Below are 18,810 nucleotides of genomic sequence, written 5' to 3'. Positions count from 1 at the left end.
CAATTGTGCAATTGTAGATGGCAAAATCACAACTGTGGTTCTAACGTCACTTTGACTCACTGACCAAAAACTACTCAACTCAACCTCATTGTTTAGTGGATAGAGCGGGAGGGTGCCAAATATTTTAAGATATTAGATCACGGTATTTGAAGCCCTTCCACAGTTAATATAGACATATAATGATTAAATCTTATCTTTTTGACACCATGGCGATGTAGTTTTTTTTTTATGAAATATTATGTGTTTTGCTGGTTATTTTTTGCGGAAGTAAAATGCCCGGTTCAGTAAAACCCATGTGGTTGCCATGCCTCCTCTCGTCCGAGCCGGCGAGCTCTCCTCTGAATAGCCACGCAAGTCATAAATTCTTCAATAAACATTTGAAACAAAATGTCTCCTTGCCGCAAGAAATCGTAGTGGAGGAGAGGGGAAAAGAGAGAGGAAGGCACCATAAACATCATAAAGTGAGCACCCACTTGTTTTCTCAGGTGGGAGGGGCTGGTGCTTGGAGAGCAGAATGACTAGAATTTCTCATAGAGGGGTGACTGGAGGAAAACACTTCCGTAATGTTATTGGTGAGGAATTAGCATTTTAACATGGCTAAAAGCTCCAAAAAGTTGATTCTTCAACTGTCCCTTCAACGGAAGTCACTCCAAAATCTGTGGGGAGAGATTTGTCTTTAATCTCACTAATGTTTCTCGAGAGGAAAATAATGTGCTGCTAAGCACAATTTCATTTTAAGTTTAAAAAAAATATAAAAAATCCAGAGATGAAAGTTGGTTGATCATTATTAAGTGGAAATGGGTTTTTTAATGTCTTCTGTATTCATAATTGTTCTTTCACCAAGCAAAAATATTTTATTTTTATTTGCCAATTATTCAGTAGAATTTTCCGTAGGATATTTGAATACTAAAATATCCGATAGCTGCAGCCCTAGAGGGGACTGGAACCTGCAGTGCTATACTGGTTCATACATAGCATGGAATAGATGGATAATGAGAGATGACCGAACACCTGACACTTGGGGAGGACTGGACATCGGTAATTTTATGCGTTTTCCAAATGCCCAGTCCATTTTCCGGCCAGTGGCCATTCACCCCAGTCGATAAATATTAATCGGCGCATTAGGGGTGGGAATCCTTGATGGTCTCACAATTCCATTCTGATTTTTGGGTCTGCGATTCCATTCAGAATAAATTTTCAATTCTAAAACAATTTGATTCAAAATGATTTGATTGACAATGATTTCTGCTTCAATCTATAGATGTGCAAACAATCATCATGATCTAGTCTGGTTTGCAAGACAGAATGACAAATGGAGACATTAAAATGTCTTTTTTTTTTTTTTTTTTTTTGTACATTTTTAATTGTAAGGAAAGTGCCCTTTTCCACAAAAAGTGTGTGGACCATAACTGCTACTCTATGTAGCTAGCTGTAAATGCTATAGCTTTCATATTGTATATATTCTGCCCTCCCTGAGCAGACTGAGTACAGTTTAGCAGACAGCGAACAGTCCCTCAAAAAGAGTCCAATGCCTTTATCTGTTCCACCCTGTTCCATTCTCACTGACCGTACAGAGTGGACGATTAAAGCAGTGACTTGGTTACTTGTATTTATTTGCACAACTCAACACTGTACAGTACATTATTCATGGCTCATAGGACACGCTAGGACTACCTTACTTCCTGTAGTGTGTTCCTTCAATCTAATCAATCCCCCAAGAAACATGAACTCAAACTAATATTACTATTGGTACAGTCAAGCCGTTTATTACACTCCAATTGAGGTTAACTGTAAATCACACAAAATGTAGAAAATTACATACAGTGCATACTTAAATACAAACACACTTTGTTGAGCTTGTTTCCTGAACGTAGTTAGCTCAAGGCTAATGCACAATGGAAAGCGCCATTGACTCGCTAATGCTAATTAGCGCACTACTCGCGGCACTTTTACCACTGAAAACAATGGCTACTTATACAAAAATTATTCAGGAGAAGCATACATTACGCAATGGCATATGCTCTTCCTACGCTGGGAAAAAAAAAAAAAAAAAACTTTTATTGGCATAACTTGATTGTGACTTTTCTTCTACTGTCTCATGTGACTACAACTTAACAGTGTATCAGAATGCGCAGAACTGCACTGCCCCTAAGTGGCCAAATCGTGTACAACATGAGCAGCGCTCCCAATAAAGGCACACATAAACGAGGGCAAAAAAGTATAAATTAATTTAAATAAAATGGGACATTTTATGTCAATTCTGAATCGTAGTAAATGAGAATCGCGATTCTTATGAGAATAGATTATTCTTGTTTTTTATTTTTATTTTTTGGCACACCCCAACGGTGCATGTCGCTGGCCGCTGTGTGTGTGCTCCCTTCCCATGGCGACGAATCGCAAAGAGTAATGGCTGGATGTCGGACGAACAACGATAGATTTGCCGATGGAAAAAAAAAAAAAAAAAAAAAAAAAATCTCCCTATTTTTCAAAGTTCCAAAGTTGGCAAGTATGCAAATGTCTTTAGTCTGCCGTTTATCTTATCTGCAATTGATGCATTGCCGTAAGATGCTGAGGATGAAAATGCCTCTTGTTTGTGTATGCAATTGTATCCAGCCAATTAGACTCCCCAAAAATGTGTCAAAGCTTGAAAGTTGTTGATTTCCTCAGTGCTGATGTAATATTGGTTCTGTTTAGGATGTTGCTGCTAGGATTCCCAAGAATTTAGACAATTAAATGTTTGCTGAGTAAAGACTGCTTTAAATGTTCGACCAAAGTTTTTACTGTTCTACTGTCCTCTAAATGATCTTTTTGTTGTTGTTGTTTTTTCCATGTGCTGTTGTGTGCATGCATGTGTCTGGCAACCATCCTTGCAGATAAGAAGAACATGACTGTACCACTGAATGTGTCTGACCAGAGATTGTTGGAGGCCAGCCAGCAGTTCCAGAAGAAACAAGGGAAGGGCACAGTTGATGTCTGGTGGCTGTTTGATGATGGAGGTGAGGCTCGAAAAGAATGATAGATATATTGGGCCTGATGCGGACTATGATTGAAAGATTATGGGACGTGCTCCGGCAAAAGAGTCCACATGTCGGAAAGATTCATTTTGAGATCCTAACAATTATAGACCGTTTTAATATAAATGTCGATTTTGAGATTTATCCACAAATAGCTTCCTTGAGGTCTCTACCAGAGTTTTTCTTGGCTCAAATTGAGGCGGTACCATCCTGACTATGGGTGACTACTGATACTAGGTATCAGTACCGTGTCAATACCTGTCTTATTTTATGGTATCAGTATTTGCGGCGGTGACGATACCATTATCGGTCACCCTCCTGCAGCCGTTTTACAATCAGGAACAAGAAAGGAGAAATTATATGAATACTAGGGGTGGGACAAAAAACCGATTCGACCGAACCATCGGTCGTCAAGGGGAGCTAAACGGCCGTATCGGTAGCAGACTTGTCAACCGATACAAAATCCGCCGTGAATCCTTAGATACATTGCTTGTAAAGCTGTGGACCGGATATCGCGTTGCTGTGAATCGGTTGCGAGTGAGGCTTTATGGTTTTCATAACAATAGCAAGAGTTCTGCACCGTGCTCTACTTGTTTTGTTTACATTTCAGTAGCATCACTATTCAAGCTACTTCCGTGTTTACAGAGAGCTAGCAAAGTAGCGCTCAGAGACGCTTCATTCCCCGGATGTTGTAAACATAATGCAAAGACGTTACGCACCTTTTTTGGGGGGGAGGGGGTGCCGCTTACCGTCAACGCCGTGCTCGCGACACGGCACACGCGCAGTCGCGCACAACGAGTGACAACATGCAAATAGGGACAGTTAGCAGAAGCCGATGCCGTACATCTCGGTATTTCCCATGGCTATCGAGTCCTCTCGGTGCACTTGTATGTCCCGGGCCGGCGTTGGTACTGCGCGCGAGCCAAAAAGAATAACTCCCGTGACGATCCAATGTATGGATTCAAACGACACAGGTATGTCCCACAGCCAACACACCAGCTATGCTAAAAGCACACTGCAAGTATCTCATTTCTCAGTTTGTGGCTCCCTGTCAATGTCTACAACTAGCATGAGCAGCAGATAGGAGAACTGAGACGTGCCCGCTATTACGTCATCAAACTCAAAATGAACGACAGACCAAAAAACAAAACATAAACAGTAGTGATTCCGTGGTCATCATCGTGTCTCAGATTAAAAAAAAAAAAAAAAGATGTCATACATTAACCAAAAATGAATGTGATGGCAAAGAAAAACAACAATTGTTAAAAACAAAAATTGTTGATAAAAAGCTTAGGGCACTTTTGGAAATATTTTTGGATATATTAAGTGGTTAAAATGTGTTTGATAAATTTATTGTTCCATAAGGTGGCTTCATATTTCTTTTGGCTGGACGGTAGGTTTATTTCATGTCTTAAATTTATGTTTCTGAAATACTTCACAATGTGGACATATTCTGTTTAATTGTGTTGGTGTCTTTTTAAAGGTTAAATATTTATATTTCAAATTGAATTATCAGCCTTTTGTTTTCATGATCCTGATTTTGAATTAAAAAAACAAAAAACAAAAAACAATTATAACTGTCAATAACGACTAATAAATATTTAAACTGATAAATTTTTCAGTCATATCGCCCAGCCCTTTGTTCCGGTCCATTTAAATAATTGATTCAATATATAAAAATATAGAAGACATTGTTGTTGTTCTTTTTTAACACATTTGTAGATACTATAAAAATTTGTGGTGTTTTAAGATTAATGTTTACAAACAAAAAATGTCACTATAAGTTTTGAATATTGAAATTAATCGTATCGAATCGAAAATTGTATCATTCCCAAACTTAATTGAACCGTATCGAACCGTTCTGTTCTGAAAGATAATCGTTTTTCAATCGAATCGCAACCTGTGTATCGAGATACATATCGAATCGGCCTCATGTCAGAGATTCCCACCCCTAATGAATACCACGTTGCCATTAACTCATTCACTCCCGGTGACAAGTATACTTGTGCATTATAATTTTTCAGAGTAGGAATAGATGGGAGGAATCTGATTATGCTCCACTGTAAATGTCAAACTTGGAAACAACTTTAATGATGCCCAACTACCAGTAGATGACATCGTTGGCCCATTTTATACGAAATAAACACAGTTTCAGAGTCCATGGGAGAAATGGCTGTATTTTAGCAAACCTACATTTTTCCACTGTCAAATAAAAGAACGGGACGGGGCAAAACGTATTCTATTCTATTCTGTCATTTGGTAGATTCGGTTTATATATAATTATTGAATGTAATATCGCGTGGGTATTGAAAATTTTGAAATTTTCTAAAATAGCTGGTAGTGAAAGGGGTAATTTCATGCAATGTTAAGGAAAAATAATATATTGGGGTATATAGGTCTTTCTTTCAAATAATCTGTCATTTTTGGGTGGGGAATTTTATTTACCAGTGGTATCGTTATTTGGTATCAGTATCAGTGACTACTCAAGAGTTGAGTATAGATCGGGGGAAAAAAGTGATATCAAACATCCCTAATCCCCTGACCATGCGCCATGACGTGCATGTAATCTGTAAATTAACTGACTGGCTTTCCTTTTTTACAGGCAACACATAATTCTGCGTTCTCACCAAAAGCGAGGGATGGTGATTCAGCGGGGCGTTTGAATTGTAGTCAATGGAGTTTGCGCGCAACGGAACGAAAGTGCGTGGTGCGGCGCGGAGGACGAGTTTCGCGCAGCTGCGAAAATCCGCACATTCGTGACGAAAATCCGCACATTCGCATATTCGTCGAAGTTAAAAAAAATTGAACTTTTTTCGCGTTTCGCCTCGCGGTAGCCAATCGGCTTCGAGTACGGGCCACGTCACACACAGCGTCCTCTCTATTGTCACCCCGAGCGCAACAACACGGCCAGCCGTGACAGAATGATGATCAAGAAAGTGCTGGTAAGTCTGTTTACTAGCTTTTGAACTGTACCGAGTTAGCAGTAGTGCTTATTATTAATGCCAAAGCTATTTTTAGCACAAATGCCGGCCACCAGATTGCCACTAAAAAAAGCGAAAGTCCTATCACGTACCTCAAAGGAGGAGAAAATAGTGCCACGGCTGTTTAGTCCCAGGAAAGAAGTGGAAGCAGTTGGCGGTGCTCACTTTTTGTTGACTCACTAAAGTGCTCCACTTCCTTGTTCACCAAGGGACACACCTCCTCCGCTCCGGTGCGCACGAAAACATGAATGAGCAGCAATCGTTCCAAAAACACTGTACGAGGTGAAACGCTCACGAAGGAAGTGTTCCTGTTCGCCTTTTCGGATTTGGTGAGAACATAGCATAATACTCCCATGTTCCAATAATAATAATAATAGTAATAATAATAGTTCCAATATGAATATGACTATTATGGATGTGAAAGCATTCATTCATTAAAACGGTTCTGCCATAACATTTCACGAGTGGGAAGTATTAGCCACAGTTTTTTTTCCCAGCATTCAAAATATGAATTTCCGTTGCATGATGTGGCGACATCTTAAAATACAGCCCATCAAATGCACAGAAGCTTTCACATATAGATGAAAAATCTATTTCCAGCTTTACCAGCAAGACAACTAGACACTCGACAGCCAGCCAGCGTCATTGTCAAAAATCCACAATATATATACAGACAAACATTTTGCATTGTCACCGTGGATGAAATACTGCCGTCATAATTTCGCGACAGGCATCCGAAACACCGCAAATGGAACAACGAGAGGAGGCTCCACGCTGTGGCTTGCTCGAGAGCTTATTTAAGTGGATGGCCCCCGGGCGCAACCAGGGAATTTATTTTTATTTTATTTTATTTTTTATTTATATTTATTTTTTTTACCCTACAATCATTAAAAAAATAATCTACTAGTACCTATTAAATTGTAAATATAGTTCAGCGTTGTAACAAAACTATTACCAGTATGTTTATTGTTTTTATGACTTTTGCGATGGCTCGCTCGACATCTCTGCCTCGCAACCAGGAAATGTCTTTTCACAATTATAGATGAATGATGAACTAATGCTGTCTTCATAAATGAAATTACAATTATACTACATGGAAAATTGAATAAATGTAGTGTTTGTTTTTGTTTTTTTATCTTTATATTTTTCATTTCTTCTAAAGGTTTGACTCTGCTTATTCCCTATCTGTTGACCAACAAGAAGCGATGGAAGGATTGCAAGATTCGTGTTTTTATCGGTGGCAAGATAAACAGGATTGACCATGACCGCCGAGCGTAAGTACTGTTCGTCCTTTCCGACTGCTGTTTGGAGTAAAATATGGTTTGACATTAAATTACTTTTGCATATGCATACTTATAAACCTGTGTATATACTAGGGATGGGAAGATAAACTGTTATGCATCAATACACAGAAACACACGGGCACGATGTACGTCCATCAGTTAGAGCAGAACTTCTTCTCCTGAACCAATTTCATTTTTGGGGACCTAAACATGTATGAAAACTCACCAAAATTTGGACACTCTTTGGGCCTTGCCAAATATAACTTTATAACTTTATAAAGGAACTTTATAAAGGAACTTCATAAACTTTATAACTTTATATAAAGTTAGAATAATGTAGCGATAATTGGGTCGTCTTTTGGACGAATTAATAATCTGGACGTTACAGAGGTAAATTATATTTACCTCGATAACCTCTAGGGGCACCATGTTGGTTTTGCTTTGGGTTAACAGGAGCAAACAACGACCAAAATCCTTCTTTCATCAGTCATTTATAATCTAAAGTCACCACACTCGATATTCAGTGGTTCGTTGTACTAACAAAAGAATAATAATCCACTCGGAAACACAGATGACTTAGGCGGAATAGAGTTAATAAAACATGCATTTATTCACGATTGCTACATTACAGAATCCAAACCCTGCCTATCTAACTATTCTACCGTCAGAAGAAAAGAAATGAAATAAAGCTAATGAAAATAAGGAAGGAATGCGAATGAATAAGGAAACAGGGAAAAGAGAAATTTGACCTGCCAGATCTGTGATATGTTTCAACCGTAAGTTGCACGCAGTGGTACCATTTTAGGGAACGTGGACTTACGAGAATAGGTGTTGCGTCGAAGCGAACAGAAAGGTCTTGAAAAAAAAGGGAAAAATAGTCAATGTTCGTTCCAAAAGGCAAGAAAATCAAAAGGGGGTATTCCACAGGTGATCAAGGGAAGCCGCTCAGGGGGGCTGACGTAGTTGCGCGGCTTGTCCCTTTGATTGGTCGGCGACTCGGCAAGGTTGGTTCTGCCGGACAGCTGTCCGACTTCAGGTGTTGGATCTCGGTTCGCTACGCGCCTGCGTACGGGGAAGGCCAGCCGTTGGAGGTGAGCTGGCACTGCGGCGGGGCGCCACTGAATAGCAGCTGAGGTGCGCGGCTTAGGTGCACAACCTTGAGTCCGGCGATACGTTGCAAGTGTACCCCGGGGCTGCGGAGTCCGCCGCTGGCGGGCAATCACCGATGGTGAAGAGGAAAAAAAAAGAAAAAAAGGAGTAAAAGAGTCTTTGGGGTCAGCGTTGCAGTTTGCACCTGCTTTGGCGTGGCGTGGAGCGAGTGTCTGCTCTCGGCAACGGTTGCTGCCAGAAAAGAAAAGGCCACGTGGTTGGCAAGTTCCTTGGAACAAAGAGTTCGAGCAGGCTGGGAAACTTGCAGGTCGTGGAAGAGAGTTTTGGAAGAGCTTGGAAGCAAGAGAGAGAGCGAGGGGTCTTCTCGTCCTTTTAAAGTCTATGGGCGGGGCTCAGTAGGTGGTGGCACACCCTTCTGTTCGCTCGCGCAGACTAGAAAAAAAATTATTAAAGGAATTAATAATTTGGCATTAAATTTGGTCAGTCTGGCAAATCAGTTTTCCCACACAACCCGTTTAACACACATCGTAATTAATGCATCATAAACTAACTTGTGAGGTAACTTCTACTTGTCTAATCTGACTGAACTGAAAGATATTGATTATCTTTCATTCTTTATGGAGTACAAATGAAATAGGATGTTCATACACACAAAGACATAACATGAATCATTCGTAGTTCAGTTATCTGTCGAGAATTATCATGGTATAAATGTGTAAAATGCGGTTACTTATATGAAATGTCACTAAGGATAGTTCCAAGTTTCACCACTTGACGGTGCTGTGGCTCCGTCTAGACGTTCCAGGAGTGTCCGTTTGGAAAGGTGGCGCCAGAATATCCTTTGTGATTGATAAAAAGTCATGAACATTCCTTTGATCAGTCATTTGTGTATTCCAAATCATTGGAGCCATTTGTTCGGGTTCCGAGAAGACGGGCTTGAATACACTCCTTCGGCAGACGCATAAATTCCTTTGTCACCTGGTCAGCGGCTTCAAAAGAGCTTTGTTGGTGGTTGGGTGACCACCTGCAGAGCTAACCAAGCTTAGATCCTGTCTGGGCAGTGGAATATTTATGCGACTGCAGAGAATTTGCTTTAGAAGAAGCAAACTTTAAAAAAAAAAATTAGAGGGTGGATTGGGCCAGAGGCCATAGTTGTTACAGACCCCCCTTCGTCAAGCGGGATGAATCTTCAGGATGTCCAGGTTGACGGGTCCAGATGATGCGTGGCCAGGGTCCAGGCCACGGTCAGACGGCCGGAGTCCCAGTCACGCTCTGCTGCAACACTCAAGACATACCACTGGTGCAACTTTTCCCTAACCTCTACCTGTGTATGCAGGGTATGTCTGTGTGTTTTCAAGGTGTCTCTATGTGTATTCAGTTAACAGTGTGTGTCTAACTTGGTACTGTGTCAGCTGACTGAGGGACTCGGGTCCCAAAACAGGCGCGGGCCTGGGAAAGACGCAAGACGCGAAATTCCAAACAAAAAAAAGGAAGACAACTTTTCCTAAGGCTATAAGGCTAGTATCATATTATGAGTAACTAGGGGAAAACGAACAGCAAATTAAAGAAAAGAGAGAGAGAACGAAAAAGAGGCTTTCGCCTTCTAAAACTCAAAAACCCGGGGCCATATTACGGCCCCTAACTCTCTTTTGAAGAGGGGGATGCTGTTTCAGGCACCTGCGTGTCGGTGCAAATCTCCACCCCTGGGGGTGTTCGTCACAAAAAAAAAGTCTTAGGTCGGTTAGCGCGACACTATCGTTGCTAGGTACTTAGCTATCGCATCTTCCTATAGCGTAATTAAACACCCAAAAAGTCGTGCGCTATCCAAGAATAACTGAAGGAAAAGGGAAAAAGGGGAGGAGGGGAGAAAAAGAAACGAAAGAGAAAAAAAAAAAATCAAGAATATCCTCGGCAGTCGCGCTAGACTAAGGGAAGGAAGGCAAAGGGGCTTAGTTAGATTAGCTAGACTCACTTAAGCTTTAAAAAGATTACTCTGACCTGCTTTTGAAGGCCTTAAGTACGGGGGAGCTTTTTATAGCTAGCAAAAACTGATTTCACGCAGCATACCATTCATAAGTATTATAACACCTTGAGTGTACATAATCTTTTGAATTCAAGTTGCAAATCGTTTTATAGTTGTCTAGTCTAGTTCTGCATAATGCTATCGGTGTTACAGCTAGGACCGTATCCTTAAGTGTTGCACCAAGCGTCTGCAAATAAGTAGAAAAACACAGTATGCTAACTTCTCGCAATCATTCGTAAGCAATCCTGGTTATTCAATCAAGGCAATTTTCGCTGCACGTCCGGGTTCAACCGTTTCTGACCGACTCACCACGGTGCTCATGCACAATATCAGGGTCGTCATCATATCACACAATCCTCTAGCAACCAACAAAGACGAGCGAATTAGCGTCGCTCGGTGTGGTGTCACTTACGGGTTCGGTAGGTGTAGCGGGGTATTGACCCCCCCCTTTTGCACGTCTAATACTTTTAAACATCGTAGTCAGCTAGGTCGGTCGATGGAGTTTGGCACGTCTGTCGAGGGTGTCGGTTGGGCCGCTGACTCGGAGTCAGCTGGTGACCCCCCTTTGTCAGTTTCGCGCGCATGCTGGTCCTGAGATTCGCTCGATCGCGTTCCCAGACGTTCAAAACCGCAGTGACTCTTAATCTGGTTTCGGTGGACCCACCTCAGTTGGTCCCCCTGACGTCCTTTATTCATCCTAATTTGATAGGCGACGGGTGACAGTTTGTCGTTGATTTCATATGGTCCTGCCCACCGGGGAAGAAATTTTCGGGCGATGCCCCTCTGGGCACGCGAAGTAGTAGCATTTGGTTGCGCGAACAAGTAGTACCATACTCGATCACCTATTTCGAACTTGGTTCGTGAGGCTTTCCTATCGTAGTAGGTTTTCTGACCTTCTGCACTTTGCTTAAGCCGTTGTTGAGCAAATGCAAACGTGGCCCGGAGGTGGGCTTGCAAGTCCTCCACGTACTGGGAGGCCGTGTATCCCGTGGCTAGGTTTGTTTCTCCTGGCTGGTACATCAGGTGCAGGGGGAGCGTCATTCGCCGTCCGGTCATCATTTCAAAGGGGGCCACCCCTGTGGATTCGTGAGGGGTGGCTCGAATCGCCATGAGGATCAGTGGGAGTCGGGTGTCCCAGTCCCGATGGTTGGAAACAACAAACTTTTTCAGCAAATTTACCACGGTGCGATTAGTCCGCTCCACCTGTCCTGATGACTGCGGGTGATGGCTAATGTGCAACTGGGCCTTGATTCCTAGCATTTGCCAAAGTTGTTTCATTACCTCGGCTGTGAAGTGGGTTCCCGTGTCTGAGTTAACCCGTGAGGGCAACCCAAAACGGGAGAACACGTGGTTCATCAGCAGGCATGCAGTGGTGTGTGTGGTGTCGTTTGGAGCAGGCAGGCATTCTACCCACTTGGTGAACGCGCAAACTACTGTAAGAAAGTATTTGTTCCCTCTCAGAGATCTGACCAGTGGTCCCACCCAATCAATTTGGAGATCACACCATGGGAAGGTGACTCCTTTCTGTTGGAGTGGTGCTCGGTGACTCGGGTTTGCTGGCTGAAACTGGCAGCAAACCAGGCATCCTTTGGTTGCTACGGGTTGCTACGTCATTATGCATGCGCGGCCAGTATGCCACCTGTTGTAGTGCGGTGACAGTGGCCTTGAATCCGCGGTGGCCTGCATAAGGCGCGTCGTGGGCGTATGTTAGCAAGACCCCCCTTTGGCTCCGTGGAACCACCAACCGCAGGGCAGGCGGAGACGCGGAGTCATAAACCAGAAGGCCCTTAACGAGACGCAGCCTTTGCAGCACGGAGAGCAAGTCTTTGAAGTCGCTGTCGTCACTCAACGCGTCATGCGACACGGGGTTGGCGACAGGATCAGAAAGGTGCTGAATTATTTTGAAAAGCGCGGGGTCGTCGGCTTGTTGGGCGACCAAGTCGGAGGTTCGGACGGGCGGTACGCACGCCACGGGCCCCGTAGGGGTTCGTGTGGGGGCGTCGCAGGACTCAACGGCGGCCGCAGCGCGGCGGCGTGTGAGAACGTGGACCTCCAGGGTGGGCTGGGTGGGCAGCCAAGCTGTATCAAATGTCCAAGGAGTCCCGTTGAGGGCCCCTTGTTTGGCTAACGTGTCCGTTAGGTCGTTAAAATGTTTGTCAGGTCCTGGGACTTTTGAGTGTCCCCGGACCTTTTTCCAATAGACATGCATATCATTGGAGGAAACCAAATGGTCGCATGTCAAGATGAGGTCGCGGTGTTTAACGGGTTTCTTCGCTGACGTAAGGAAACCATTTCGACGCCACACCGGTAGATGACAGGTGAAGGCGAGGCGGGCATAGTTTGAGTCAGTGCAAATAACCAGCACCGTGACACCGTGTTCAACTGCCAATTTGAGTGTAATCAGGATGCCAGCGATTTCCGCATATTGAGAAGAGTGGGGGCCCAATTGGAATTGCAGTGGTTTGCACAGTGTGTCGTTGACCCAAGCGATGCCCACCCCAGCCTGCAGCTGGGTTTGGTGGTGGTAAGAGCAGCCATCCACGTAAGCTGTAGGCATGTCTTTGCAGACATGTTCCTCAAAATAGCGGTTACGCGTGAATTCCGGCATCGGTGCCACGGCGGCGTCTGTCGGCGGGGTCGGGGAAGTTGACACACAGTTCTGGCAAATCGCTAGATCGGTACCCAGCGGTAACTTTGCGTTTTTCGTGTACCGGACTCGAACATCGTAACTTTGTAACGCCATAAGCCAGCCGGCAATGCGCGCGTTCGTTACGACGCCGTCTCGAATACGTTGGTTGTTAAGAAAAGTAACCGGATGATGGTTAGTATCAATCGTTACTTTTTGGCATCCAATGTAGTTTGAGAAATGTTTGATTGCCCATACTGTGGAAAGCAGGGCTTTTTCGCAGTCGGAGTATTTCAACTCGGGGCCGTTCAACGTTTTACTGGCGTAGGCCACGACGCGTTTATCCTGGTCGTACATTTGGTATAGACCCGCACTCAAACAATGGTCGGAGAATCCTGCTTCCAAGAAAAATTCCTTGTTGCTATCGGGGTACGCGAGACAGGGGGCGGAGCCCAGCTTTTGTTTTAGCATATTCATCGCGTTGTTTTGTTCGTCACCCCAATCGAAGGGCGTGTCTTTCTTCAGCAGGTTAGTAAGAGGGCGTGCTATGTCAGCAAAGTGTTCAATGAACTGGCGCGAATAGTTGCACACGCCAAGGAAGCTGCGCAATTTTGACACATCGGTGGGGGTTTTGATGTCAAGAAGGCCTTGAATACGGCTGGATTGTGGTTCAATCCCGTTCGGCCCAACCAAGATCCCCACGTAGTTGACCTTCGTGCGACACCACTGACCTTTCAGGAGGGACAGTTTGGCGCCTGCAGAAGACAGCTGTCCAAGAACGTGGTCGATTTCCATCAAGTGGTCATCCAAAGAGGAGCTCCTCATCATAATGTCATCGACATAAATGAGGTTGCCCCTGGCGGCGGCGTCAGGGCACGCCTCTTTGAGGAAGATGTTAAATTCGGCTGGCGAGTTGGCGTAGCCGAATGGACACCGGTTGAAAGTGTACTGTTTGTTGCCAAAGGTGAATGCCAACTTGTATTGATCCCTGGGGTCTACTGGGATCGTCCAGAACCCCGAAGCCACATCAATGGTGGTGAAGAATTTGGCATCTCGAACCTTGGGAAGTTCCTGTTCAAGTTGTGTCATGGGCCATCGCGAAAGAGGAACCTGTTGGTTCAGTTTGCGATAGTCAATGGTTGGTCTCCATGTGCCGTTTGGCTTCAAGACTGGCCACAATGGAGCCGAATAGGTGCTGTTACAGGGGCGAATGATGCCCTTTTCCAGCATGGCGTCGATAGTCTTCTGTACTGGTTCGTAAGAAGCTATCGGAATCTTGTACTGGCGCACGAAAGTTGGAGGAGCGCCGGGCTGAGTCGGGATGCGGACCACATGTAGTGCCGTCAACCCGCAATCCAAGGAGTCCTTGGCAAAAGAGGGTGTGTATTTCATTAACACGGTGCGCAAACGTTCGCGGTCCTGTTCGGACCGGAGCGCGTCGGCGCGGTGCAGAACTTCTTGGAGGTGCGCCTCGAACTCTGGGTACGGTTGAAGGTCCCCATTTGGAGTCGTGGTTGGTTGAGGTGTCTCTTGGTTTCCAGAGGGAATGCTAGGGAGCGTTGGAGGCAACGCGCTCAAGGCATAAATCACCAGTTGTTGGTCTGTCCCCAGGTCCACCCGGACGATGTCTTCATCGTTGGTGGGACCGGCAGGGTTGACCGTAACAAGCTGAGATGGCCTGGTGAGTCTTCGGCCACCGGTGTCTTCAGTCAAGAACAAGTCAGATGGGATGTGTCCAACCACAGGCACCGTTAGAGTGAAGTCGTGGAAGTCGGAACGGATGAGCAGGCCCAGACGGGTCGCTTTTGGTATGCGAACGTCGTACGAAAGGGGGTTGTGAACCAAGATCAGAGTGGTGAGGGAGGCGTCCACGATGGGCGTGGCCTCCAAGAGTAACGACAAGTTCATGAATTCCGATGAAGGTTGAAAGAAAGCGGAGCGAGCATTCAAGACCTGGTTAGCTCGCGCCACCAATCGAATCGGAATGTTGATCGTCGTCGCCGGAGCGATCATTTCATCCTCGTTTAAGACTTCGCAAGCATCTGGGATGGTCTGCCCGGACTTCATGTTTGGAAGACTGGGAACACAAGCTAGAGGTTCCGAGTTGGTGAGGGACCAAAGCACGTTGTTGATGGTGTCCACATGGACGGCAAGACGAACAAGCAAATCTGCACCCACAAAAAGGGTGTGAGGCGCGTCCGGGACAACCAAGAAGTAGTGGGTCAGTGAGCGCTGCTTCCACTGAAGGTTTAAGGCACACACGCCCACTGCAGTTATTGTGAGAGGGGGTTCCGTGTTCAACGGAAACCGGCAAGACTTGGAGACGAAAAGAATGTTCGGGTCGAGATCTCGCAAGTTGTCAGCGAATGCTGCAGAAATGGCTGATTTGTCAGCCCACAAGGCGAGGACAGCGTCAAGAACAGGTGCACCTTGCATGTGGACACCTCCGATGATGAGCGGGGCGTACCCTGCATCAGGTGGTGGTGGGTCAAGGTCACAAAGGAAGGTGTCATGGCTTCTCAGCCGGTCCTTTGTCGGGGACGCGAGGGGTCCTGCCTTGGACTGTGTGGTGTCCCAGCTCCCTGTGGGGGCGTCTGCTTCCCCGTGGGGTGGCTGCGCCCGAGTCACAGTGCAGAGCTGAGCCTGGTCAGGGCCCGAAGGAAATGTCGGCAGGGCCTGCCGCACCTGGGCCCAAATCTGGAGTCTCTGGTAGTCTATGATGGGTTGGAAGCGGAACAACAGGTCTTGGCCAATAGGAAGGGGGACTGACTCAATGGGTCCCACATAGACTGGATGGATGAATTCCATGGGGCCAATGGACCAGTGTACCATCGCGACAGACTCCAGCTTTGTGTTAGTAGGTGAGAAGGCGCTAACGGTAAGTGGGCACCGCCGTAGGCGGAGGGGTCGACTGTTAGCTTGTGACGCGGCGCGGAGTTGTTCAAACACCGTGTTGGACATCACCGTGATGTCTGCGGCGGGATCTACAAGGGCTTCGTAGGTTAGAGCTCGCTCCAGGGTGACGCTCAGATAGAATTTACGAGCTATCCCCCTGGTGGTGAGATCACCTAAAAGCTGTTGGAACGGTCTCACGTCATCGGTAGATCGCGATACATGCGGGTCTGCTATATTTGGATCAGCCTGCAGTACCAATATTGTTGAGTCAGAAGGCAGTTTAGTAGGTGTCTGAGTGTCGGCTTCTGGAGGCCCCTCTGGTGACCTCCGCTGGTGGGTCACTTCAGTGGGCATCCGGCCGTCGGTTAGTCATAAAGGCGGGTCTTTTGACGAGTCTTTTGACAATTTCAGGAGTGCCTTCAATATGCCGTCGGCAACTGCGTTGTGGTCAGTCTCGGAGTCTACTTGGCGGTTCCGGGACTCGCGGCAGGAATCGGTTGCTGGCGCGCGTTTGACTTTTATCACGTTTTGGATGATAGCGCGAATCAGGCTTACCTTTAGCAAATTTGGAGCGCCGGCGGTCGTCAGCTTGCTTTTCTCCGTCCGATTTTTCATCACGCGAGTAGTCGGTTTTGGAGCGCGGTTTCCGGTTTCGCGGGGCGCGGGACTGTTTTGACTTTTTTGATTTAGCCTGGTCTTCCCTCGTAGCATAGGAGCAAGCTCCCTCCAGCTCTGAAGGAGGACCCACGTCCACTTTATAAATTCCTGCGTCGCCTACCTTAGGGGCGGATAATTTTAGCTTTGCATAGCCCCTAGCTACTAAGTCACGTAGCTGCGAGCTATTCAGTGTCTCAGGACACAAAGCCAGTCCCAAGTAGTGGTTAAGGTTTTGTTGGAGGTTTCGGACAAACAACGTTTTAAAACCAGGATCTTCCTCCATGTTGGGCTCGTTACGAGTCCCAAAATAGGCATCGCGAAGACGACTATAGAAAGCCTGAAGAGACTCCTGCTTTCCCTGTTTGACGAACATGGCGACTTCCATGCCCGACAACCCAGGAGAACCGTCAAACTCGCGTGAGATGGCTTGGTGCAGTGCCAAGGGGTCAGACAACACATCAGCGGGCTGCCGTTCCAGCAGTCTATTGACTGCTCGGCGGGACGTCATTTTAATCAAGTACAACTGATCTTCCACGGTTGCCATTGGGAACCTCTGGAGATGATAGTTGATGTCTTTCAAGTACTCTGTGTTGTGGGAGCCCCCTGGTTTCGGTTCGAATTTGGCTATGTTTCGAGCCAGCTTGTCCAAATATTTCCAGGCCACGCCCATTTGTCTCTCCAACGGGGGAGTCAACATGGGTCCACGTTGGAAACTGTCATTACCTGATGGCCCGAAAGCGTGTGGGGAGGCGGCCATTGGCGGTGCCAGGCCTAAGACGGCGGTGGTCACTGGCGGCGTCCTCCAGGCGGTTCCGGACTCAGGTGGCAGTTTGAGCTGTGGTGCTGTGGCTCTGGGATCAGGAGGTCTGTGTGGGGGTGGAGCTCCCGGAAGGGAGGCTCCTCAGGAGACCTCATTTAACTGCTGCGCGCGTTGCAACTCATGTTTAATATGAGCTAACTCTGTCTCATATTCCTGCTGGCACTGTCGGAGGCGGGTAACCTCGGCTTCAGTCAATGCTAATTTGGTTCGCAGGTCATATGAGCGGTCCACTTCGGCATTACGTTCCTCCCTACAGGTCTATACCTAAACTTGGAGGCGCTTCACTTCATCGGTTGACTGAGCTCGCGACGAACTCACCCAAAAGTAATTAGCTTCTGCTAGCCGAAGTTGGTCTTTTGACGGTCGTTCAGTCAAGTCAGTCACCTCTGCTTTTAGTTTGTGAATTTCATTTGCCGCGGATCTCAGCAGTTTTTCTTGCTCTCGATTTGTCTCTTCGGCGGACGCGAGAGCTTGGGTTAACTCACCAATCTTTTGATGGGAGTCGGGAGTGAAAGCAGACTCATCTGCATCACTGCCCAGATTTTCGGCTAGCGCCGCATCTGCGCGGGCTTCTGCCTCATCCAGCTGCGCTTTAACGTCATCCAGCTGGGTCTCCATGACCTTCACTCGGTCGTGGGCGGCTTCAAGCTGTGCCGTGGCGTCACGGCTCTGCTGTCGTGCCATGTCAAGTTGGTCTTTCACTTGACAGTCCTCGGCATCGCTAAGCTTCAACTGCGCAGCAAGGTTCAACGTCAGACATCCGAGCATTCGAATGAGTGATTTGTCCTTTGGGGCTTTTGTCTCAGCGTCGCTCATGAGTTGCGCGAGGTTATCATTTAGCGTATTGACATCCGCATCCCTAATAGACTCAGCGCATCCAGGTAAGAAGTCCTTGGTCAGCTTCTGCACCAGTTGAGCTAAGGTCTCTAAGCTCTCACAGGGGCTGGGAGTTTCTCGGGGTGCTGCCATATTGTCAATAGCTTTTAGACGATCAAACTTATACTAGCGTTTAATAGTTAGTTAATTAGCGTACGCAGTTAGCTAACTACCGCTATCAAGTATTATCGTCAACAATACACACTGGATTCAAATTATCAAAAGGGAAATTACCACAAAAGCAAAAGATTTGTAGTGGGCTATGCAGCCCACAGCTTACACTATAGTTGTGAAAAATCAATTCCAGTTATCAAAACAACAAAAACACACAGCAACAAAAATAAAATAATAAAGAAAGAAAAATTTAAAAAAAATAAAAAAATAATAATACTAACTTCAACTTGATTCACTCAGCAAAGAATAGCTTAAATGAGGGACAGAGTAACTCTGAAATGTTACAGCGGTCAATCCCAAAAGCTAAATAAAAAATAAAAAAAATCAAAAAATTTTTTTTATTTTTTTTTG

The 18,810-nt window shown here is 45.8% G+C and overlaps 1 protein-coding gene across 1 annotated transcript in view; it reads left to right on the top strand.

Annotated features, from left to right (window-relative positions):
• The window catches only part of slc12a2 (solute carrier family 12 member 2), a 441,149-nt gene that overhangs the window by 379,928 nt on the left and 42,411 nt on the right, over positions 1-18,810 (top strand). Inside the window, exons 22-23 of the mRNA XM_077497763.1 lie at positions 2,874-2,996; positions 7,158-7,269. Of these exons, the coding sequence (XP_077353889.1) occupies positions 2,874-2,996; positions 7,158-7,269 (235 nt within the window). The remainder of the gene's footprint in view (positions 1-2,873; positions 2,997-7,157; positions 7,270-18,810) is intronic.

This window comes from Festucalex cinctus, chromosome 15 (genome assembly GCF_051991245.1).
Source record: "Festucalex cinctus isolate MCC-2025b chromosome 15, RoL_Fcin_1.0, whole genome shotgun sequence".
NCBI classification, from domain to species: Eukaryota; Metazoa; Chordata; class Actinopteri; order Syngnathiformes; family Syngnathidae; genus Festucalex; species Festucalex cinctus.
The sequence above is the reverse complement of the archived record's forward strand: the minus strand, read 5'-3'. Positions and strand labels throughout refer to the sequence as shown.